The 26,888-nt window shown below is 38.2% G+C and overlaps 1 protein-coding gene across 3 annotated transcripts in view; it reads right to left on the reverse strand.

Moving 5' to 3' along the window:
* Window positions 1-26,888, reverse strand: part of snx25 (sorting nexin 25) — a 94,799-nt gene that overhangs the window by 44,646 nt on the left and 23,265 nt on the right. For all 3 annotated transcript variants that reach the window (XM_031895428.1, XM_018095719.2, XM_004911182.4), the window contains exon 2: window positions 6,249-6,333. In XM_031895428.1, the coding sequence (XP_031751288.1) occupies window positions 6,249-6,270 (22 nt within the window). In that variant the 5' untranslated portion in view covers window positions 6,271-6,333. The remainder of the gene's footprint in view (window positions 1-6,248; window positions 6,334-26,888) is intronic.

Here is a 26,888-nt window from a genome sequence, read left to right on the forward strand (position 1 = left end):
CAGACAGGGGGCCATAAAATCCTCTGGAGAGCCACACCTCTACTTAGACACCCCTGATCTAGTCCATTTGCCGATTTGAATAAATGTATTTAGCGTGAACAGTGGAACTTTCACACTAACTGTGCAATATAAATGTAGTAAATCAACTAAGCTAAAGCTCTACCTTGCTACACAACTGGAAACAAATGTATTCAATATCCATTGATAGTGAGGGCACCAGTCCTTCCATGACTTCATGCCTTCTAATCACCAATACATATAAATGCCCTTGTTATCTTCCCCTCAGAGCCACATTACATTACTTTTATACTACTGACCAGTTGGGGTTTTAGTAAGTAAAATAAGTGTACTCTTGTGACAGATGCTTAGCGAATATAATTTTAAAGCCATGTTGGCCTTCCACTGTGTTCCATTAAAACTTGCCCAACAATTTACTGATGACATCACACAGAGTTATGAATAAGTACTAACAGGCCAATGATTTACAGAAAGTAAAGGGAATGTAAGTCCTACTTATATACAGGGTGTATCTTGCCTTTAACATGGCAGTTGATTAATTTTACCAACCCATGCAAACATTGTACGGAACCACGCATGGAAAACAAATATATTATCAAAGGATAAATGGTAGATATCCCTAATCGTGTTTTTGACATCTGAGAATTTTTTTGTAGTACTTTGGAGCTTTCAGGCTAATGGGTTTCCAGATAAAGGATCACATACGTGTTATATGTGATATGATAGTGTTACATAGAGACACAGCAGACTTCTGCATTGAGGGCATCTACAGGGATTCACAATATCCAACAAATTGGCACCTATGCAGGGACAATACCTGGCACACAAAATGCCAAGAGTAGATCTAAAAATACAACTTTACAGTACAGATCCTCAGGACAAAAACATATATCATTGCACTCTGATAAATAATATTCTCAAGGCTTTCAAAAGCAGAACTTTCATATGTTTCTCTATTTATAGTGAACAAGAACTGATGACCTAAAGTTTTCTTAAATTAAACTGGTAAAACTGTGAAAAATAAATAAGAGTTGATAAAACAACTCTGAGCAGATAGCACAAGTGCACTGGCCTACTTTAGTGGTAGTTTTAGTGGTACAGGTATCTGTACAAGATCTCTTATCCGAAAACCCGTTATCCAGAGAGTTCCGAATTACGAAAAGGCCATCTCCCATAGACTCCATTTTAAACAACTGATTCTAATTTTTCTAAATTATTTCCTTTTTCTCTGTAATAATAAAACAGTACCAGTACTTGATCCCAACTAAAATATAATTAATCCTTATTGGGGGCAAAACAATCCTATTGGATTTATTTAATGTTTAAATGATTTTATAGCAAACGTAAATCATGGAGGACCAAAATACGGAAAGATGCCTTATCCGGAAGTCCCCAGGTCCCAAGCATTCTGGATAACAGGTCCTATACCTGTAGTTTATTTCTTATTTCATATTTTGACTGTTACACTTCTGATGATCTTTGCTTACTTAAACATTTTAATTTGACACATAATGCAGGTCAAAGAAGTATCAGGATATACAAATGAGTAGATAGTTCCCCTTTTCCAAGATATTCTTACAATAAGGAGCCAACACAATAGCCTGACCATGAAGACTGAAGAACACATGTGAGCAAGGACTACATGGGTCTGCATAGGCCCATTCTGTGATATGATTGTTAATCTAAGGATAAAATGATTGCATTGGCCTTACTTGTCCAACAACCCAGGTAAAAAATTGGGCAAAGATTTGCCTGTTTTACTAATAGAAGATATTTCTGTGTTTGACTAGCTTTACACTACACAGATATTTTTAGTCCAACAACCACATTGCTTCATTCAGGTTCCTCTCATTATTTGTCCTTGGCTGAGCCTGAAAATAACAGCTGTAGTTGGAGAAAATATCTACATTCATCCACTTATTTTGTAGGCCTTGGAGAAAAAAAAATTCAGCGTACATTGACAAATCTGCTTCTCAGAGTGGTGGACGGAGCATGTTCATGTTGGCGCTCTCTGCAATGGTTTGTGTTTGCTGGTGCCATACCTTACGCGCACACATGAAAGCAAAGCCTGGCATTCACCAACACACATACCCACAGAATGTTAATAAACACGTATCACAATTCTTTCATCTTTAGGCAGCATCCTTGTGCCTTTATATGTCACAGAGCTCCTCAGTGACTTCTAACAGCCCTATGATTTACAGTAGGGGCATTTTATACTTTATAATACATGACTAATAAGCAGATCTCTGACCTTTATAATTGAGCCTATAACATCCTTATAATTATAGCGTGGGGGCAATATAACTATAATACCTATAACTATAAGAACTAATACTATATGAGCAATACGCAGATTACCCATAACCTTATAACTCCTCAGTGACTTCAAATATACTTATAAATGCATAGTAAGAGAATACATTAAACCTTATAATACATCTGTAAGAGGTGCAATGGCTGCCTGGGTACAGGGAGTGGAAGGGAGTGAACAGTACATGCTGTGCAGGCTAACAGCAGTAGAGACTATTGATATGAGAGTGGAATTCTGCATAGGAAGTAGTAAATACAGCAAACTAAAGGCTGAGGAGGCATCACGTGCATGTGCATCAAAATGTAATTGGATAAAACAACAAAGTTAAGGTGACCATACACAGGCCGATTTCAGTTGCCGACATCAGTCCTGTGTGTATTGGCACTAACAAGGGGCCTCCCTGAAAATTGGGCAGATCTGTTTTGCTTTTTCCATTGGATTGGGGGGCCACATTGGCTCTCCTGCGATACAGCAGATTATACCTGTTAACCTTATTTTTTTGGAAATAAAAAAAAGAACATTTACAAAAATAAAAAACAAACATAAGTGATGCTGTTCTACATACATAGAATAAACAACAAGCTATAGGGTCCCTATTAAAGAGGTAATTCCCCTTTAGGTAAACTTTTAATATGTTATAGAATGGCCAATTCTAATCAACGTTTCAATTAGTCTTTATTACTTATTTTTTACTTTAATTATTTGCCTTCTTTTTCTAAATCTTTGCAGCTTTCAAATGGGGGGTCACTGACCCCGACAGCCAAAGAAACTACTGCTCTGTGAGGCTAGTTTTATTATTAGTTTTATTATTATTAATATTTACAGGTCCCCCCTCCCCTATTTATATACCAGTTTCATTCAAACCACACCCTGGTTGCTAAGGTACTTTGGATCCTAGCAACCAAATAACTGCTGAAACTCCAAGCAGGAGAGCTGCTGAACAAAAACTTAAATAATTAAAAAAAAAAAAACTACAAATAAAAAAGACCAATTGGAAATTGCAGAATATCCCTTGCTAAATCATACTAAAAGTTAACTCAAAGGTGAACAACCCCTTTAAGCGAGCTGCAAATCAGAATAGCTGAAAGTATAAACAATAATTGTGACAGTTGGATGGCATAGCAGGAAAATTATATGCTACACCAAGTAGGCTGGCAAATAGCAGCTACAAAATGAATGAGTCAGAAAGGGACAATGAGGCACAAGGGATGGAGACTTCCACCTTCCCAGCCCTACAAAGCTGTCACTACAAATTAGCTTCCAAGCGCTGCACCAAATGTCAGTTCTTCGGACATCAATAAAAGTCTGCGTGAGCCAACAAGAAGCATGTTGCTATTCTAATTCAATTAGGCATCTCTGCAGAGGCCTGTCAAGCTTTCTGCTCACTAAGGCAGGATGAAATAAATACATCTAGAGAAAGAAAAAGTACATTTTGAAATGAATGTATGGAGAACAACATGATCATCAATTAGTTCTATACAGACTAATTACACATTTTATATACCAGGATTATTCTGGCTATTGCTCACCATCCATGGCTGCCGCTGGTTTTTGTAACAAGAATTTAATAAGGGTTAGTGTTAAAAGGTCTTCGCAAAATCAAAAAAATGCTTCATTTTATATAAAACCTTTTATAAAATGCCCAATGATTTTTGCACCTTAAGGCAAACATATCAGTATACATTACGGTCACGGTGAGCTTTTGAAAGAGGCGTGTGGCTGTAAGACAAAGGTATTAAACACGTTGCATCTGCACAGAAAAAAAATGCTCAAAAGCCTTATTATCCGGTGCTATAAAGGGCCGCTGGCTTATCCCCCTGCATCGAGTGTTAACCAGTTTAACATCTTACAAGACACTGGAAGATTTGTTGTCATGAACTGTACATGTAATAGAAATATATCTGTTTCCGTCCCAGCCAAGTCTATGGAAGCATATTGTTTGTAATGCCAAACATGGCCTCATCTGCATTATTATATAATTGCCGTTGACAAAATGTGAATATCTCTACCCCTTGTAACCCCTAATTGACATGCTGAGTGCTTACTAATTGGACTGATGGAGAGAATTGTGCTACTGTCTTTTCAAAAATTATAATTTGTCTTCCTCCACGACTGTTCTCACCAGATGTCACGTTGTTAGCTACAGATCATAGATTGGCCTTCTGCTCCCTAATGCTTCTGCCTCTGCATTTGTCACCAGTTATACATGGAAATGTTATCCAATATGCACCAACAGGGTTGCCATATTAACAAATCCTTACTGTGTTCATTTCTTCCACTGGTGTTATCATGCCTGCTCAGAAATCAGTTCTGCTTCAATACAGACATTTTCCGAGCTAAACAGGGCAAACAGAAAAAACAAAATGCCTCCATGTTTCAAATTTTTTGGTTCTTTTATGGCATATAGATTACCAGCACACAGATAAAGCCTCTGCATTATGGACGTTTATTATCTGCAAGATGTTTATACTGAGTTTAATATCTTTATTCTATTTTTTTTTTCTAATTTTGATAAGAATATATATCAGTGTATACGGCTCTTTTAGGACAGTGGCACACGTGGAGATTAGTTGCCCGCGATAAATCTTCGTTACCGTGGGCGACTAAGTAAATGTATACACAAAAGAAAAGAAATCCTGTTTCTTTTGATAGAGGATTTCTGTGAGTGCTTATGGCTGTATTTACATAGACTTTTTTAAAAAAGCTTACTTAGTTTTTACCTTTGCTTCTCCTTTAATTTCTACTAATCTAGGCAATAATAAATAACACATGTCAGCTTTCACTGTGGGCTAAAAATGATCATTGTCTTAAAAATGTAAAACTTTATTGGAGCTCCTCATAGATCCGTTATGGTGGCTGTCGATGTTTAATTTGTGGGCTGGGCATGTTCTAACGGTCCCTGCCAGAAGCACTGTAGGAGGGGGACAGCCAGCCCCCTGTTGCATCCTGAATGGTGCAGATACATAGCCAAACCGCACATAATTTATATCTTCTATATTAGAGATACTTATATATAATTTCACTCCCTGGATGTGCGTCCTGACAGGCAAGAGATCAGCCAGTCAGCACACATACAGAGCAGATTCCTGGATTAAAATGCACAGCGTTTTCATGTTCAAATCTGGATTCATTGTGGTTGTTAATTTAACTACATTTTTGTGAAATGAAAGTGCTATCAATGTCACTGTTCTGTACTGATCAGTGCAACAAATAACAGAACCAAAGATGGCTCGTAATTAAAACTTTAGGCAGAAAGTATGTTAAATACAAGTCTTACTTAGCACAATTATTTCCCCTTACAATAGAGAAAAGTTGCATAAATTCACCACCAGGAGGCAATGTGCATAAATGAACTACCGTATTTATCAACCCAGCCTTCTATAACAAACACACCATCACTTAAGCCCCCCACTCACTGCAGTGACTCACAGTTATAAGTAAAAATAAATACACTTAATACTAATGCTAATATTAATACTCAATGCTTTGCATGCAGGAGCCGTGACTAGAACTTGCTACAATTTTTCTGGAGTTTTAATAACTACAGATGAGAAAGTACGTGAGCTGCATAAATTAGATGTGCAAAAAAGGCCACTTTCAGGTTAAATATGAATATATGCACTCATTGCAGTGTGCCCCTTTGCAATTATAAAGACAAAGTATTTCTCAGTCTCCCCATTGTCACTGCAACAAATGTTTGATGCGCACATACACACATACACCAAGCTTTGCTAGGAAAGGCACACACACAGCTATGAGTAGGAAAGGCCCACAGGCTGCTGCACACACACACAGAGCTATGGTACAAAAAGGCCCACAGGCTGCTGCAAAGAAGCAATTAAAACGTATTACATTGTCAAGGATAAAAAAAAAAAAAAACTTCCCAAACAGTAATGAAAAAGAAATTGCAGTTTACCTTCCTTCAAAGCCTTATCCATGTTGTGAGAGATAACCACTCTCCTCGGCTGGACTGGTTCATGTACAATCCGAGGCAGCAAACTCTGAAAAATGAAAAAGGGAACACTTTAACCCAACTACATAATCCACCAGAAACATCCTGTCAGGAAGCAGAGGTTCAGGAACATACAGAGAGGAACACTTAATGATAAATACATATGTTAAATAATTAAATGGCAGTGAAAAACACATTAGTCATGTATTGTATATGTAGGAATCTTTTTACAGCTATAATAATAGCTATTTGCCAAAGCATGGGTACCCAGCCTGCCAAACACTTGATGTTAATGAAGTACACTTCCAATCATGACATTAAAAGAGATGCCGACATTGCCATGGGGCTGAGGGTTGGACTCTCAGTTTGCACTAGAGGCAATGAGCAGACGCACAACCCAAGCAGATGTTAATGCAATGTGCCAGACACTGTGCTTTTGGAAGGAAAGAAGCACTATAGGCAGTCTCATGTATAACACAAGAGTAATGATATTCTGAAGGCATACATAATTGCACTGTGGCCATTATCTAATCCCCAGATTGCACTATTCCAGGCCTGTCTCACTTCCTGTCCCATGTAGTAGGATGGTAATTGAATTAATCCACATGTTTGTGAAGCTCTGTTGAGGCAAGGCTAACGAGATGCCGTTACATAGGTAGCTATGTGAGCACTGAATGAAGGGAGATTAGCTCTGCAAATTGCCAAGCGTGTGAAAGTTACATCAGTTAAGATAATATTTAACAAGGGGATTAGAGTCTAAAATCAAAACAAGACACAATTAGAGATTTAGTTTTTTGTAATGGAGTAACAGCCTAGCTCACCAGAGGGGACCACAAATCTATAAACTTGACATAATACAACAAGGCATAATACAGCAATATTATTTTAACTATTCACAGTAAAAGTGCTGCAGTACTCAAGGCTGGACCATGTTTTGCCGACCTTTGTCTTGTTTGTATCTCTGTGGGTTTAACCTCCCAAGAGGTAATTTACACTAACCTAAATGGAAGCGCTAGAACACTAGGTTGAAAGGGTTGAATATCATGCCCTTAGTGCTAATTCAAGAAACAATGACATCTGGGGTACTGGTGCACTTTGCATCATATTTAAGAATCAGGAGAGATGTACAGAGTGCAGCAGTGGTGGGCACAAAGTATACATGCCACCCCTGCTTTCTCCTTTGTGAATACAGGGCTATGTATGCAAGCTAAGCTGCATTCTAGGAGGGAATGCAGCTCCTTGTGCTCTAGACCAGAGGCATTGGTGGTTGGGCATGGTGCAGCTTGCACTGGATTTTTGTACTTCTGCCTTAGCTCGAAAACAATACACTGTCACCCAATATACAGGATTTTTTAACACACGTAATACTGCTACAAGTCACAAGAGGGAAGGTTCTCCCTTGCTTAATTGAACACATTTTTACATCACACAAATTTACAGAGCAGCAAACAAAGTTAAAATTATAGCAGTCACCGCACCCTGTCTTAGTAATAAACAAAATGTCTTATGAGACAAAAAGCAAAAGAGCAAAAACAATAAGGTGGAAAGGGAGTCCTATATTGTGCCAAAATAAAATAGCCTAACCTCTAGATAAGAAGATGCACTTCATGCCAAGTACTGAAATATGGCAGTGATTCAAAAGGCAAAGATTCATGAAGTTCATTTGGTAATTTTAGCCCTTAATTTCTTAGCAAACGCAAATATTTGCTGTTTCTAAAAATACAGACAGAATTAAGTTGCATGAAAGCCTCACTAATCTTACATCTGGGCAAGGGACAGTCATACACACTATTCAATTACAACAGATCTGATTGCAAGCATTGGCAGGTTTGCAACGTTCGCTAAAATACTTGAGCAGCTGTGTGGACAGCAGCATCATTCATTTCTATTGCTTTTCATGAAAACTAGATGTTGCTTTTATGCAACCAGAAGGATATGCCTGATCTGGTGGGATACATGAAAAATAATGGTATTGGCTGGCATAATTAGCTTTCCTGGTCAGGACTCAGCTGTGCGGGGGGGGGGGGGGGGGGGGGGGTGCGACATATATTGTCTGCCACATACAAAGCAGTTTTGGCACATCTCCCTGGATGGTTTATTAACACCTCATAGCTCCAATCATGCTAATACAATCAACATCTTACCTTCATGAGATCCCATCATAGTTATTATAAAACTATTATGCTGATTAGGGACACATTCCAGGGTATTTATTCCAGGAACATCTTTGTACAAGTCATTCTGAATTGAGAAAGTCAGTCAGATAACAAAACATGTTCAAGGAAGAAGTTGATTGACTTATTACTACAGAAACATTGCTATTGTTCTTTAAGGTAGGCAATGGGTTATCAGTTTGGTTATGTAGGGGGACAAAAATGCAGGTTCATCCAATTAAACCTGCATAGGTCTCCAGAATACGAGTCCAGCGTAAATAGATTTTGGCATAACAAGTGAGCATATGCTGAATTTCTCTGTGGAACAGCTGATAAGATGCATTGGCCAAAAACAAAACAGGGTTTTGAAAGACTACACCTCAAAAGTCTTAAAGATGCTGGATCTAGGCGTGGGCCACTGGTCCAAATAAATGTATGACACGGGAAACCGTACATACGTGGTATGCCCTAAATCTAGACTGTTGAATTACACAGCCAGAGCAAATCATTTTGCCTTCCAATGTTATGAATTGCTATGATAACCATATAACAGGCTTTATTATAAGTCTATAAATCTCCATGGCATAATGATCTTCATCCAAACACCAAAGATACGCTTGATCACGCCAAAGATTAATGCAAAAAAATATCCCTGAGAACATAGAAGATATATGCAAAGCACTTCCGCCTGTCTCTGTTTGTGGGCAGGAGGGAAACGAACACGACTAACTGAAGAACATTCCAGACTGAGCAGCTTCATTAGGCAGGATCATTATTTACTACCATGCTGTGCACAATCTTTCAGCATAAGCTAGAAGTTGTTTTCAAAGCTACAATGCTTCAACTTATACTGAAATCACTGAAATAGGGATGTCACATTTGTAGCAATTCAGCAGTTGTGATTTTCCATCTCCCAAGATCTTTCAGCCAAGGATGCAGAGCACCTAAAGTTCATTTAATATGTTAGTTGCTCTAGGCAATCTCCATTTACATATCCATATATTAGAAATACAACATATTGTTGAATGTGGTAATGTATCAAAAGGCAGAAACCATTTCCAATTTCATTGCAATTTTCTATTCTTCATGTTTCAGTGTCTCAATGACTTTTAGAACTTTCCTCCAAGTAGAGAAAACTGGATAAGATTTGGAAGGAAGAGTCAAAGTCACATTCGCAGGCATAATAAGTGCCTATGTGTATGTGCCAGAGGACCTCATCAATAGCCCAATGCCCTCACCAATAAGATATTTAAATTTGCCCAACAGATATTCAAAAAACAGAAAAAAACAAGATCATCTTTCAAGAATCTCAATAGGTTGAGCAGCTTTAGGTTGACAAATATGTCCTTTACAGGTCGCAGACAGGTTGAACTCTGCCCTTGGCCCACCCATCCCGCAGTGTCATTATGTCCCACATCCTCTTCTGGCTGGCAGAATTTATATACTCACACCTGCCAAACCCTAACCTAGCACCCTTCAGAGACATCAGGGTGGGCATGGGTGCAGGTTGACTTTTTTGTCAACCAACACATCACTTCAAGTCACCCTTTCAAAGGATTCTGCTAGGTTGTTGTGCAATTGCTTGTTATACGGTCATTAGATGGTGAAGAGCTAGTAATCACAGTTTCAGGAACACTTTACAAACTTGCAAGAGCAGATGTTGGGGAAAACCTTGGATTTGTCAAAGTAAATGACAGTATCCAGGCACTGTGTGTGCCATTTCCACAAAGAACTATGCAAAAACAGTGCATAACATTTGTCGCCCCCACCCCCACCCTAATTTGTATTTAAAAGAGCAGAAGAAAATGCCCTAATAAGCTGGAAGCTCAAATATAGCAAGACCCATACCTATAAAGTAAAAGTACAGAGACAAGAAGACTGTTCCCCTTTCTTTCTAATCTAGTATAAAAGCACTGCTGGGCAGCCCCAGTGTTATTACTAGATCTATATCCAGTGGCACAGAGCCCACAGTCAGGTATTTTGATTGTATTTCAAACTGCCTTTATGCTTGAATGGAATAAATATAACTAAAGCTTAGAGGCAGTACTTCACATTATTCGATATTTTATTCAGGTGAGTCAAAAGAAAGATTAATGTGCTCTATTTCCAGGTTTTCCCGCAGTTGCATTTCCTAGAGGGTACAATTCACCATATCCATGCTAGGCTTTCTGCTTCCAGTGTGTGTATAGATTCTACAGTGGAGCTAGTCCGCATCTCAGCTGATTGCTTATTTCCCTACTTTACCTTATTCACCTAAGATATGAGCTAACTCACTCTTCTTCCACTGGCCCCTATCCCAAGTTTCTGACCAAGCAATGGGCCATGTGTGATTCTTTGTGTATGCCTGAGAAAGGAGGTGTGACAAGGACTTAAGAGAAAAGTGACCAAAATGCCAATGTCCCCACATTTACGGTACTGACATTCTGGGATACTGGGGTATTCTGCTGACATCTCCTTCTGTATGTGCAGAATCCCTGACATATTTAGGGATTTTTGAGTATACAGATGTCCTTATTTATCATGTATTTATTTTGCTTTCTAATAAAAAAAAACCTATGTTAGTGCTTCCTCAGAAATTTTTCCTAAAGTTTCCAAAAAGGTCTAAATAATCCCCCTGGCAGACCGGTTATTTCTAGAATAGGGTTTTTTAATAGTAATCTATCCAAGTATATTGAAGTTTTTTTCCATAATATGTCAATACATTAGGTATCTAATAGCTACTGTAAGTTTTTTTACCTGGGTCAGTTATTCTATTAAGAAAAGCTGCCCTGGTCCAGTTAAATAACTAACAGAGCAGTGGTATCTTACATTATTCCCAGGCTTGCACATGGGCAGTAGAGTACATTTTTCCAATTTTACTCTACTGCACGTCTAGGTGTCAGTCAGCAGGGGGGATGCCTGGGAAAGGTAAGTAAAATGAAGGCGCAGTGCTCTCTCACCCCCATGTATAATAAAAGGCACTGTTAGCCCAGGTATAGTAGCCAATAGCAGTATACGTTTCTTCTCCTGATTGGTTACTACAGGTGACTAGCAAGGCCATATCTACCATATAGGCACTCGAGGGCCTATGCTTACAGTGGCAGCTTTAGAGGAATGGCTATCTGATGCCTATACGGAAAACAGACTATTGAGTTCACATTACTTAAATATCAAGGTATAACAGGGAGACACCAACTGACATCAAGCCCCCTGCCGCCCAGAGGCAGCCTTTCTAATGCCACCCCCAGAACTCTCCACTAGCACAGCCAAATTAATGCTTAAAAAAAAGTCTCTTAAAGGAAAACTATATCCCCAAACAATGTAGGTCTCTATAAAAATATATTGCCTAAACAAGCTCATATGTAAAACCCTGCTTCATCTAAATAAACCATTTTCATGAAAATATACTTTTTTAGTAGTATGTGCTATTGGGTAATCCTAAATAGAAAATTGCCATTTTAAGAGTTAAGGGCTACTTGTACCACAAACAAGCCAAGGCACACAACAGCCAATAATTGGACAGAATTCTGCCTTTAGCTCCAACACTACTTCCTGTTACAGTCAGAGCTGCATTATTTCCTTACATGTGATCTCTGAGGGAGCACACAGCCCATCACTAAATGGTGGCTCAAAGGAAAGGATGTAAAAGGGCAATATTTACTGATATATATATATTCCAGTTTGGCGAGATTCTTTAATAGGTCACATAATATAAGTTGGTTAAGTATTCATTCCGGGGTTATAGTTTTCCTTTAAAGTTAGTAGGGGGCCTTTTTACCAACCCTGGTAACCTACTGAACACCACCAATTTAGGCTAGGTTCTCATCTTGTCTCATCTTGTCTCGTGCAGAATGGGTTAAATATTTAAAAAATTGCATCCAAAGGGAATCCTGATCCTTCTATATGAATATTAAGGCGCAGACTGAAAATGTACGTATGTATGTATGTATGTATATTTTTATTTATAAAGCGCTACTTATGTAAGCAGCGCTATACAGTAGAATACATTAATACAAACAGGGGGTTAATAAGATAATAATAGATAAATACAAAGAATAACAATAAATACAAGATACAGTTGCAATAAGTTAAGAGTCAGACACAAGAGGATGGAGGTCCCTGCCCCGTAGAGCTTACAATATATAATTAAGTATTTTCAGGCTGAGCTCGTGCGTTCACGGACAAGCAGATTCCATGAGGCAACCAATCTATTCGGCCTCAGCCAAATCTCCTTATTTCTTTCAACAGCAAATAAGTTGCAAGCTTTGCAAGCAGAAGTGTAATAAATGTTAACAAGCCCTTTAGACAAAGAGTAAAATGTTCCTGCTTTGCCTTTTGGGACAGTGGTTCTGGTTCTAAGTGTATATCTAAAATCTATGCCAAAAGCAATATTGGGCTTCTGTTGCTTGCCAAAAAGTAAATAGAAATAGACACACGAGTTCCAGGAAATGGATTCCCCATGCAAGCATTAAAAGCATTAGAAGTGTCAATAACTTGTTATCAGTAAAGTATAATGTACAGCCTTTTTTCCAGGACTATAATGCTTTACATAATATCATATATTGTTTTTAGGCAAATGTAAGCACAATTTATTCTCACAACAGTATTCCAGTACTCAAGGCTAGCATCCTACAGGTGCCAAGGTGGTGCAGTCTTATTTTAACCCTTCTAATATGTGTTATTGTTATTACTAGTCTCTCAATGAAAAACGTACTTTAGTCAGTGAGGGCTTACCAATATAGAAACTAGGGATGCACCGAATCCCGGATTCGGGACGAAACCAGCCTTTTTTTGATGGATTCGGTTTCGTCCAAATCCACGGTCCCGGCCGAACCGAATCCGAATTAGCATATGCTAATTAGCATCCGGAAAGGGTTAAAATTTAGGGGGGGGGGATTTTTTGCCGCGCGCACATGCTAATTAGGATTCGGATTTGGTTCTGGATTCGGCAGAATCCATCAGGGTGGGTTCGGCAGAACCCAAAAAAGTGGATTCGGTGCATCCCTAATAGAAACTGAAGGAACATCTCATGGAACATCTCACCTCCTATACAAAGTCTTTGAGACAACCCATGGGACAGGGGGCAGCCTGGGTTTAATTTAAGCAACAAACGAATTGAGATTTCATAGGCATCACACAGGGTAAAACCTGGGCGCTCTGAAACAGACCTATAAAAGGTGGCCAAGGCAAATTTACTCTGACCAGCCCAATACCTAAAATTATGAAAAGCAGCAACTACTTCTAGAAGTATATATACCAGGAAGGCATGGGAAGTTTATTTATGCAACCCCTTCTCCCACACAGAGACAACAAGTGCTTCAGATAATTAGAAGCGTATTGAACAGGGGAATACAAAAACCATATTGATGCCAATAACCCATCAGGCTTAAAGCAAATGCCATACATAGTGAAATATGGAAAAGAGAAAAAAAGTGAAAGATAAGCTAAGTGCCTGTACACAAGCAAGAGGATCTATCTTATTGTAAGTGCATCTACTATAGGAGTTACAAAATCCTTAACTATTGAGATAGATTTTTTGGGTCTTTAAGTCAAATAAAGAATGTTGAGTGCCTAAGCATTCCAAAGGCGAGTAATCTCCTAGTGGAGAGGTCTCTTGGAGCAGACACAGCAAACAGCAATCATTTCTCAGTGCAAATGAAGTGGCCATCTCAAGCAAACAGTAATAAATAGATGAACAGAGACCTGAATTGACCCAAGGAAGAGAAGCAATTCTCTGGGAGACTCCAATAAAGAAAACAAAAGACCTACAGGCTGTTATATATATATCCCCACATTTTAAGTAGGGTCCTTTCATTTTGTATTTTAATAAAACATATGGACATATTCAGAGAGATATCTCCATTATTGTCTTAATTTTCATTTTGTAAATGTCTTATCAGTAGACATGCAGGTCAAAATATAAATTTGTGTAGGGGACACAAGAGGTTAATTCCCACTAAAGCTCAAGAAATCCTGGTTCTGTTACCAATGCCCTGTATGGGGGAGGTTTCCCTTATTAGTCCAGAGATTTTGTGACCAGTACCAGTTCATGACCAGGCCAGTAAAATACCAGCCAACAAGTAACCCTAAATTTACTAGATGTATCAGCCTTGCTACAACCTAAGCAGTCTCTTACACATTATTAAAAGGAAAATATAAGACAAATAAATTGGGATTCCATTGAAAGAATAATTTTAAAAAATATATTTTTTGTTTCAGAACTAAACCATGCAGAACAAATTACTTTCTTTTTTTATTGACCTCACCCACCTGGTCTTACAGAGCAATTGTGGAAAGAAAAGCAGGAAAATAATTAAATTTCCTTCATAGTCAAATACCTCTGTAGAATGAACTACTCATTACCTCTAACTCTTCAGGACAGCCAACAGCTGGAAGAGGAAGCTGCCTCATGGCAGCAGCGCCCCTGGTTGAGACCTTCCTATTGCCTTAAAGGAGAATGCAAGTCAAAATTTAAAAAGCATACTGCCCAATAGTCCTCCTATTGTTTATTAAAAATGCCACACTTTTGGCTCACCTAATCAAATATTTACTCAGTCACACTTACTTCACATTTTCTAGAACAGGCAGCCATCTCTAAAAAGGTATTCTCCCTTCCTTTCCCTCCTTGCTTCATACTGCACATGTGTTTCATTCCCTCCCTCCCTCCCCCCCTCCCCTCTGCCAGATCCGCTTCTGATTGGCTGGTGGGCATGTGTAGCTCAGAACAGGAGACAGGATCAAGTTACACACATGCTCAGAGAATAGGAAGGCTGCCGCTGGCACCTACAGGAAGGGGAGAGAGATTTCAGTGATGTCACTGTAGGCTTCTCACTGCTGTAGGCTGCCAGCACCGTATCTCAGAGAAGCAAGCAGGGATCTGGGAATTTAGATATGCAGTAAGTACTTAAAAAGAATGCCTTTAAACTTACTTTTAACTTGATCCTGTCTCCTGTTCTGAGCTACACATGCCCACCAGCCAATCAGAAGCGGATCTGGCAGAGGGGAGTGGGGGGAGGGAATGAAACACATGTGCAGTATGAAGCAAGGAGGGAAAGGAAGGGAGAATACCTTTTTAGAGATGGCTGCCTGTTCTAGAAAATGTGAAGTAAGTGTGACTGAGTAAATATTTGATTAGGTGAGCCAAAAGTGTGGCATTTTTACTAAACAATAGGAGGACTATTGGGCAGTATGCTTTTTAAATTTTGACTTGCATTCTCCTTTAAGGCATTTAACAGAAGGTGCAGTGAGAGATTCTGCGAATGTTACAGCTGCTGTACCTCCATATTACCATTATGACTGGATCACATTTTCGCATCTCCATTTCATCCAACACCTAACTGAATAAGTTCAATGGAACCATTGTGATTGGATCCCTTTGAATTTACAATCATTAAGGGTTTAAATGCTGAGGGATTTTCTACCATGAAGGACTCCCTAGCACTTATTTGAACTGAAGAAGCTGTTTGGATGAGTGGTGAAGAAAACTCAGAAACTTCACTTGCTTTATTAGTTACTTATTTCTAGATAGTATAGGTCATGATCTGAATGAATACATTTGTTCATACACAAATAAAAAATGAATAATGATGCCAGTATGACAAAGAGAAATGAAATTGCATGCACATTTTTTCGAGGAATTGCTGAAACATCTAAGAACCAACCATACATCTGTCATTAGAGGCTTTCATATATATCAGAAGTAATGCTCTTTATTAAGGGCCACAGCCCTTTTTTTGCCATTTTGACCTCTGCAGTGCTCTTAAAGGAACAGTAACACCAAAAAAATAAAAGAGCTTTAAAGTAATACAAATATAATGCACTGTTGCCCTGCACTGGTAAGATTGGTGTGTTTGCTACAGTAACACTACTATAATTTATATAATAAGCTGCTGTGTAGCCCCGGGGGCAGCCATTCAAGCTGGAAAAAAGGAGAAAAGGCACAGGTTACATAGCAGATAACAGATAAGCTCTGTAGAATACAATAGTGTTTTATCTGTTATCTGCTATGTGCCTGTGCCTTTTCTCCTTTGAATGGCTGCCCCCATGGCTACACAGCAGCTTATTTATATAAATTATAGTAGACTTTCTGAAGTAAACACACAACTTTTACCAGTGCAGGGCAGCAGCACATTATATTTTTAGTTAGATTTATACACTTTCATTTTTTGGTGTTACTGTTCCTTTAAGAAGAACCTTTGCAGTCTTGACACAATTCCTCACCTATCAGCTTTTACCTTTAAAAAAAAAGGCCTGTTGCTGCCAAGATCAGCCATGGGCAGAGAATTTCCTATTATTTTTAATAGGAATAGGTTTCAGAAAAAAAAAGACTAGATTCCAATACACAAATTGTACATCATGCAATAGAAATATGCAAAAGCAACACCTCCCAACATTCCCACATCTATCTTCCACCATTATATCTCTCAATTCTTTGAGTAGTCTTGTCCTTTTTCCGGTCTAGGAAAAGTAATTAGCTTTCTTTAATAAACAGGACAGAGATACATGAATCAAGGACCTGAACAGAAATATAAGTAACAATAACAATAAAATATAGCCTCACATTGACCTCCATTTGAAAGACTCAAAAGATAAAGGCAAATTAAAGTTTAAATATAAATAATGAAGACCAACAGAAAAGTTGCTTACAATTGGCCTTTCTATAACATAATAAAAGTAAACTTAAAAGGTGACCCACAGCTTTAACAGTAAGGTTAAAAATATACATATAATAAGGTTCATTTTAACATAATAGAAATGGTGATGGTAAATGTAGGCAACAAATACAAGACACAGAGCTTATTTGAAATAAACAACAACTTCAAGTAATATTTGAACTGACATAAGTTACATTTCTCTGTGTTACTGGTCTTTAATTACTCACTTTTTTCTAAAAGAAGGAAAACTACTGAGGCATTTTATTGCCAATAGATTAGCCACAATAGCGCAAGCTAGAATGCTATATGTATTCTGCAGAATGTGTTACCATACCTGCGTAAACAGCCACAGAATCCCCCTCTGTTTGTTTAAGATAGCAGCTGCCATTTTAGCTTGGTCTGACTTCACTTCCCTGCCTACAAATAGGTATTCAACCGCACAGCCCTTAGATCAGGCTTGATGCATCAATCCTCGCAAGGCACACCGCTGAGCCATTCAATACAATCCAAATTTAATAATTTCTATATGGTGTAGGGTGGTTGGGGACCATCTATATTGTAATTGTGCTTCTAAAGTTTAGTATATGAACTTTTCACAGATTTAAAATCGATGTTATTGATGAAACACAATGTTAAAATTGGAATGAATGGCAAGGAAAAACAAGCAACACATGAGAAAAATTTGACTTTTGATGGACACTTCTGAATACCAATCAATGGACACAGAGGGTGGAGTTATGGTTTAAATGGTTCACCTTGTTTAAGTAATACTTACACTTGATAAAGGGCGTCACACTGCCCGAAACATGTTGTGTTTTTTGGTCTGAAATAAATAGCATTTTAGCAGAAATCTGCTTTATGGTGCTCTCCTCTATATTTGGATTCACTTCCCTGCCTGTGTCTCTGGGCTCAGTTTAAACAGAGAGCGGAGGGGTGAGGAGGAGAAAGAGAGGAGAAAACGGAGCATGCTCGTGCCATGCCATGAAGGATTTTGCTAATAGCAGGAAGTCTGACGAACAAGATCATTCATACAGAATAGAAGGAAAGAAATTTTGTTTCTTTTCACAGATCACACCAAGCAGCAGTTCTGTGTTTATGGCTATAATAGCCCTTTCTGATAAAGCTTACTTAGTTTTTACCTTTCCCTCTACTTTAAGCTAAATATCCTATTACTATATATTATTACATATATTTTTCATGAGCAAAATGATTTCTCCCAAAATAAATAAATAAAAATCTTAATTTAAGCAGAGAGATAAGAGCAGTGCCAAGCAAAGTAGCCAGTGTTCAGCTGGAGGGAGATATGTAATACGTCAGCTTTGAACTAGGTTTAGACCGAGCTGGTGTCCCCTGATAAGGCCTGGCAGAGTCTTATTCTAACAATAGAATGTCATGTATACAAGGAAATCCCATACATCACCAAGAAACCACAGAATTAAATGTAACCAGCAATAGTTTTCTGTGATGATAGGGCAATTTCCTGCTTTTTTACACATGCTTTCATTTTTACTATTTGCTTAACATTTGCATTCAGTTTTACTCATCTGCTTCTCTTCTTCCTGCTTTGCTAAACTACACCTCTAATGCTAACGCTAAACTTCCTATTCTCATACAGGTCTATTATACAGAAGGCAATATTACTGACATGGCAACAATTAGGGTGAAGACACACAGAGCTACTAGTAGCAGCTACTTTTTCCTGGCTACTAAATGCCAGAAAATACCCTACCATAGAAAATACTGAGAACTGCCTCTGCTATAACACACGTAGAGACAATTATCAGTAAATGATCAGCATTGTCTATTTTAGAATCTATAACAAATAGCTGCTACTAGTATCTCTGTGTGTCTTCACCATTATAAGTAGGCAAGAGGGAGAATATAGGTCCTCCAAAAGTTAAATAGCACCTACAAGAATATTTTGCAACCTATTCATGACCAGTGTAGCTTGATGCTACGGAACAGTAAGCGCACACATTTACAAGTGTAATAATCAAGAAGTCTTCTATGTTATTATCCTCTATTGTACTGCTCCAAACATATTTTCCTAATCAAGTAAAATAATATTGTTTTCCCATGCCCTTATTTAATGTATTTTTTCTTTACTTTCATAATCCTGCCTCCTCTTTGCCTTTACCTTCTCTTTCCCTTATTCTGCTCTACTTTCCTATTTTACTCTTCACAATTTCTTCTCTCCTTTTCTGTTCTGCACTCATTCTCATCATTACACTTGTGTTTTCAGTCAGCTTTGTTCAGCATTAGCAATGCCCCTGAGACAGAAGACAATTTCCAGTATTGGCGTGTCTGGTATTCCTTCATTGTACTTTAACTCACACCCCCAGTGGTATTTTATGAGCCTGAGGCCCACTACAATAGCTTATTGTAAAGTATTTTGTAAGTACCTTGACAGTCAGGGGGGGGGGGGAGTGACATGGCCCCCCCTTTTTTTTCTTGCTTGGTGGCTTAGCTATGCAGTTACTCTGTTACTTTTCAATATAATACAGATCAATATAAAATGCACAAGCAGAGCAATAACGAAACCTTGCCTCTGTGTTTTTATCTCTCCAACAGAAAACCTGTTAACATTACCACAAAAAGTGAAAAAAAAAAAAGCTCATTAGACAGATTAGTTTTAAAAGCAGATTAGACAAGTGCAGATTTTACTGCTTACCTTAGCCCCAATACTAAGGTTTCACATGTGTTGCAGAGACAAGGGCAGTAAAGATAAATGTAATATATGTTTATTGCAGCCAAACATCATTTCTACTGATACTTACAGTTCACTGCAGAACAATCTGCTTCTAAACCTCTGGCATTCCACTAACCTCATTATGGGGCATATTTATTACAATAAAGGAGAGCTAAACTTAAAAAAAAGCTAATGTGGCTAGAAATAACGTTTTATATACTGAACTTACTGCACCAGTTTAAGGGTAATGTCCCACAGAGAGATTAGCCGCCAGTAATAGATCTCTGCTACCGCAGGCAACTTATCTCTCCAAAGCAACACATAGGCCTTTCCACCTGCAATTTCTCTTGTTGCCAGTAGAAATGCATTTCAAAAAGATTAGTCACCTGTGGTAGCAGTTACCTATCACAGGCAACTAATCTCTCCATGGGACATTACCCTAAAGGTTCAGCATCTCTATAACAGTAAGGATCCAGGTCTTAAATGGTTATGAGATCTCACATCGCAGATTTTATTAGAAGTGTCAGTGACACTGCACATGCTCAGTGTGCTCTGAGCAACTGTTGAGAAGCTGAGCTTAGGGGTCATCTCAAATCATCAAGCAGAAAATAAGCTTGCCTGTCATATAAACTGATGCTACAAGGCTGCTAATTACATTCTGATCCTGAGCTGAGCTGACATTGGAGTGGAAACACTCCATGTGTCTTCAACCTAAAGAAGGCTCTACTTCAAGGCACAAGTATAAAGGAATATCTAGAGGCACAACATTTTTCATGAATATTTCAAAGGATGCAATTTTGCATGGAATCTCATGTTAGTAAGATGAACCTTCGTGTTCATTCATAAGCTGAACATAGCACTACGCTGTGGTTGGCAATCTTAATTAGAAATATCACTATAACAGGGGAAAAGGTTGTTGGTTTAACCTAACATACAGTACAAAACATTTCTAAAGTATATACTTGAGCTGACTACCAGTCTTTGGCATCCTTGTTCACATGCTCCACTGTAATCTAAAATACAGCAATGGGAGGCACAGTTCAGGAATTGTGATGTCCCTTTATGCAGTGTTTTAATCACTTTTCCTTATCAACACACAAGGTAATAAACCAATTACCATAATGAAAATCACATTTCATACAATTAATGAAGAGCATTAAGGAAGATTTCATTCAGAATAAATTAGTGCAACCATACCAACTTCCCATTATATAATTTCATTTTCTAAAAGGACACACATTAAAGGAACAGTAACACCAAAAAATGAAAGTGTATAAAAGTAACTAAAATATAATGTGCTGCTGCCCTGCACTGGTAAAAGTTGTGTGTTTACTTCAGAAAGTCTACTATAATTTATATAAAATAAGCTGCTGTGTAGCCATGGGGGCAGCCATTCAAAGCAGAAAAGGCACAGGCACATAGCAGATAACAGATAAAACACCATTGTATTCTACAGAACTTATCTGTTATCTGCTATGTAACCTGTGCCTTTTCTCGTTTTTTCCAGCTTGAATGCCTGCCCCCGGGGCTACACAGCAGCTTATTATATAAATTATAGTAGTGTTACTGTAGCAAACACACCAGTTTTACCAGTGCAGGGCAACAGTGCATTATATTTTTATTACTTTAAAGTTCTTTCATTTTTTGGTGTTACTGTTCCTTTAATAAAATGTTTGATTTTATTTTACATAGCAGAGCTATTCATGCACAATGAGCACCAGCTGATCAGGACTTACATTCTCAATCTGGTGATTGAAGAAGTGGGAGATCGGGTGAGTAGGCCAAGACCTCAAAAATACATCTCCAGAAATCAATTTATTTTCTTATTAAACCCTACCTCTCTTTGTCTCGTACAAGACTTTCAGAAAATTGAGTGTATTACCAAACTTTGTAGCCAATGACTGGTCTCTGCACTAATGCCAATCTAGTCTCCCTCTTAGCAGGTTAGGACTGGTGATCTGTGGATTCTGACAAATGCCAACAGGGCTCCTGTAAGATGCCATAAAGTCACTAGTTAGTGGGCTGGGGGGTTGTTTGGGCACACAAAATGCCAGGGCCTTTTTTAGATCCCAGACTTTTCTCTCAGTATAACACATGACTTTATTTAGCCTTTATCAGCAGGACTTGTGTCACATTAGCTACAGCCCTACAAAGTGGGGTCCCACAGGGCAGGCTTTGTAGCAAAGGTTTTGGCAAGAAAGTGGGTTCACAGCTATGCATAGTCACTGAATAACTACCTGGCTGCCTGCTGTGTGCACTAGTAAAATATGTTTTTTTGGATTCTTTGCCAGCATATATCTGCTGGTGGAGAAACATACAAAAGACAAAACAGCCCATGCTGCCTGTCACTTAAAGGCAACCACTGTTCATTTTTTGGCCGACAACAGCCTGTGCAAACAGCGATAGGATGTTCCCAGTAAGCTTAATGAAAAATAGCATGGGCAATTTTGGGACTTTCTCCACCAGTGGATATACATTAAGGTATGACATAAGGTATGCCTTAGTGACCCATTCTCTCTCTCTGATCTCACTTGAACAATTAACTTTAATTCATAATCCAGCTGTACACTTTGCACTGCTGAGAAATGAGAAAAACCCACCTGTCACTGAATTTGAAGGAAGCGTCCTATCAACACTGTTGGCATCAGAAGCAACAAACATGAGCTCAAAGGGCAAACCAATTTTTATTGATCATAGAAGGGGCTAATATGGAGCCCCGTGCAGAAATTTCAGATGTATTTTCTGAGCAAACCAATAAAAATTATAATTATATATTGAGTTACAGAAATATTTTTTATGAACCTAATCTTCCTAAAACATGCTTAAATAAATGATCACAATTAGCAGATTTGAACCCTGCAATCGGGCAGTTCCACAGTTTGTAAACTTCTGGCCTAATGGAACTGGTAGTGTCCAATTAACAATTTCATCCAGTCAGTAACAGCAAAATGCCACTCTCTCAGGGAGGGAAGCAGAGGTCAGACGTATGAGCATAAGTGAGTGCACTGACAAGTCCGTTATTAGAGCCAAAATCAAGAATTCATTGAAAAACAGCAATATATTCTCAGATCCCATTTAGCTTCTTGAAATGCTGTAAAGATACGAGAGAGGAACAATTCCAATTAATTTAAGGCACAAAGGGAAACCAATGATGCACACAAAACCATACAACCTTTTCATGTCACTGTTTGGAAGACCTGATGAACTATAAGTCAGCTTGGTTGTATATTGCTTTACCACTCAATATGGTGCCCTTGGGAGCAAGACATAAAAGCTGTGCCATCTCACACAGACCTTGCTCTGCATATACATATAGGAAATGCTTTTCGAATCTACCAGTTCCAGCTCCCCACTGCCTCCACCATTTTCCTCTGTAGTCCCGATTATCCTCCAAGTACATTTCTTGCACTATGTTAATGCTACACAAGGATACCTGCTATGTGTATGCAGCATAACAATTAAAATATGGAGGGAAGGGCACCTTTGGCTATTTTGCCACTCAAGACTGCAAACCTAATGCAATCCCTACTGCATACCTCTCCAGTGTGTAGGACCAAGGGCAGGAGGGGCAAAGATCAAAGATTGTGGTGAAGAGATGTTCCTGCAACACACAAACACAAACAAAAACAAAACATCTGGGTAAAACCCTGTAAATCTTGCCAAAGATGGCTTTGTGCAGCCTGAGGCAAAGAAGGCTATCCTAATATGCATATCTAAATGTGTTTTGTGCCATGAACATGTCACCGAGTTGGGGAGTAACACAAGCATAAAAATGTACCTGGGTAACCCAAATAAGGGCTGTGATTGGGTATTTGGAAGCCCCTATGTCGACTGGCAGAATACAGGAGACTCCTGTTTGGCAGTACATATAGTTTTAATGCAATCAAAACCTGCCTCCATGCCAGATTCAAAAATAGCATCTTTAACATGCAATTAGCTTTGTTGATTTGCAACTCGCAAAAAAAACATATCAAGGCCAGTTAATTCCAGGGTTCCATTGCATCCATGTTACCTGTATACCAGGCTGAATGGGCACATTGGTAATACAAGCTGGAAGGAGAATGTATGGCAGCAAAGCACCTTTATGAATCCCAGCATACACAGTCTTGCATCCATTTACAGCACTTGAACATACTTTCGTAAACGACCTTTTTGAAATGATGTCCTCGTGAAGATTTCCTATTGCAAAACTAGAAAAGTGAAACAAAGTTTCTGAAGAAAGAAGGATTTGAAAAGTACTGACTCACTCATCAAACACTTACAGCAGCACTAATTTGGTAAAATCAGCACATTGTGCAAGAGAGAACTTTAGTTCCAATTTGCACAATCTCATCCAATTTGAGTTCATTTTTGGTTTATTATTGAAAGATAAAAGTTTTTTTCAAAAATGAACAAGATCCCTGCCCTTGTTTCACAGTAGCAGATTTTTTGCTGACTTTCTACACTGTTACAATTTGATACATTATTTATCTTATGCTGAGCATGTTCCCTAATATGAAGACTTAATTAAGCTTTAAGAAAAATTAGAGCAATTAATGTTTCCAACTGTAAAAATGTAAAAGCTGAAATCTAGATAAATAAGATAATTATAAATATCCATAATGTATGTATTACCAAGGTGTGTGTTTTTGCTTTACACAGGTTGATACCTAAACTTATTTAAATTTACACACTGCTTTAGACCTGCATAACCCACTGAAGTCAGTGTGCCCATTAGATCGATATGACTAACTGCACAAATAGTTCATGGGCCAAAGGACGAAATATGTACATAGGGGGTTATACAACAAGGTTGAGCTTGGTTATGTAGTCTACTTATCTGCAAACCTATTTGTTTCTCAGGCAATTCTGGGTACAGGCCTAACTACCTACATGACTAACAAAATTGTGACATTCATAATACTCAAAACTATTTAGCAGTGCAAATGCTTTGCATGCAGGGTGATTATTATTATTCATTATTCTATACTTTCAAAATGTAAAGTCAAATTTCCTAGGTGACACTGGGTACCTCACCTAGTTTTTCTATAAATGCTTAGTAAAACAAGCTGGCCTAGATTATTCTGCCCAGGGAGCCTTATTTATCTGTATATTTTGCTAAGATGAGTGGGAGCTGTCTGAGTATTGGTTGTCAGAGCAACCCTTTAAATCTCATGCATATGCTCCAGTGGAGTGAAGGTCCACAGCAGTTAACTGGTCATGGCTGGATACTTTCCTGCAATACTTGGGTTTTATGTACAGTTCCTTATTATATTTTAAATCAAAGTTCATCAGCATCAACATTTTTTTCAAGGGTATCATGGCCAGTTCAGATTGTGAAATGATGGATTCTGGGTTTAAATCCCTCTGCTTTCCATAGTGGGTGGTGCGCCTAATCTTCAAGTCCCTATAATGAAGCTAATAAAGAATCATGATAGGAAGAAAATAATGAACCATTTTTCTTTTGTGGTTTTAGGTTACTGTTAAATTTTCATCTTCATTGTTGATTAGTTTAGATACAATTACAGTACTAACTCCTAGAATGTACATATTCAATGTTTACGTAGGATGAATCTTTCCTGGCAATGTTAACCCAAGACAACAAAAACATACATCATGCAATGACTTATTTGTATGCGACTAAAAAAAAAATAAAAAAAATATTATTTATGAATATATTCATAACTGCCTTTGGTAACAAAGCACAACAGGTAGTTTATTTAAAACCATTTTAGGGGGTGGCAAAAAGAAGCCCCGGACTTGAGAAGGAAAGAACCATGCACCATGCACTGGTGGCAAATCACAGTTAAAAAAGGGGCTCCATTAATATGGGCCCCCTATACTGGGTAGCTTGCTCCAGGCCTGTCAACCACTAAGAACTGCTTAGTGGTGCAAGGTGATAAATGGGAAATGCTACAGAAGGAACAATGACAAAAAGGAAAGGTTCTTACTATACATTTGAAAAAAAAGGAGCCTAGATGATAAATGGTATGCCAACAGCATAAAGATGTGAAAGACGAGATAATGGAGTCACACAGTATACAGTGTAATTGTCTATATTTTATATGCCCAGCTACAATTTCAGGCAGGGAGAAGATATGTTATCTTGCATGGTAAAACCCCCAAATGAAAGTATTCTGTGGTGTCTTAGCTGATAATCATAGCCACAATCATTCTTATCAGAGCATTTCTATTATCTCTAACCACAATGTCATGCTGTCCATGTAACCAGCCATGGCTGACTCTTAGTGATACCTACTCATTCATCTCCACCAGAGGGCTGTCACAGCATCCCAAACCTAGAGTGCTAATTCAGCACTGAATGCTCTTATGCAAAGACATAAGCTGCAAAATAGCTTACATGATACTTGTACCCTTGTGGGAACAGTGTTTCATGTATCTAGTCGAGTGTCGGCTCTCTGCATACAAACACATTGGGAGGTTTGTCTAAAAAAAACAAACTTGACATATGTATGGAAGCCATGCCTATTGAGCTGTTATTAAACTGCAGTTCCAGTGTCTCTTTGGGATGTCAGTGGAAGTTATAATTTTACAACAATAGAAAAGGAGGGTATCTTGTTAATCTAACAGATCCTAGTTTTACTTCCCAGGAGACAGTAATGAGGGTGAAGTAGTTATTAATGACAACAATACAGCCACTATTGTAAATTCTAAGGACAGCAGACATCCCTGGGGAAATCCATGGCCATAAAAATACAAGGCCACAGGCTTACTGCTTTCATATGTTATGGACCACTTCTAAAAGGCCACACTTTCTTCTGTTAAATGAATGACATTATGTCATTTAACATTAAAAATGGCATCAATAATTACCCCCTACAAAGCTTTTGTTTATTAGAATTTTGTTCAATAGGGGACCATTTTATTCCATACAGTACATTTATTATAGGCATTAGGGGGACTGTTTATAAAAGAATCACAGTATGTAGAGCTTTTTTAAATACATTTTTTTCAACATGCTTGATAACATAGTGTTTTGCTATATCTCATCTCTATATATTGGAAGGACATTTGGAATGCACCTTTATCTCAAAGTGCAGAGCCCTAAACTTACCTAGGGCTTCAGAGCAGGTGGTGGTTACAGGTTGATCTCACAACCAACAAATTCAGGGGCAAATTTAGTGTTCAA

This window comes from Xenopus tropicalis, chromosome 1 (assembly GCF_000004195.4).
Source record: "Xenopus tropicalis strain Nigerian chromosome 1, UCB_Xtro_10.0, whole genome shotgun sequence".
Taxonomy (NCBI): domain Eukaryota; kingdom Metazoa; phylum Chordata; class Amphibia; order Anura; family Pipidae; genus Xenopus; species Xenopus tropicalis.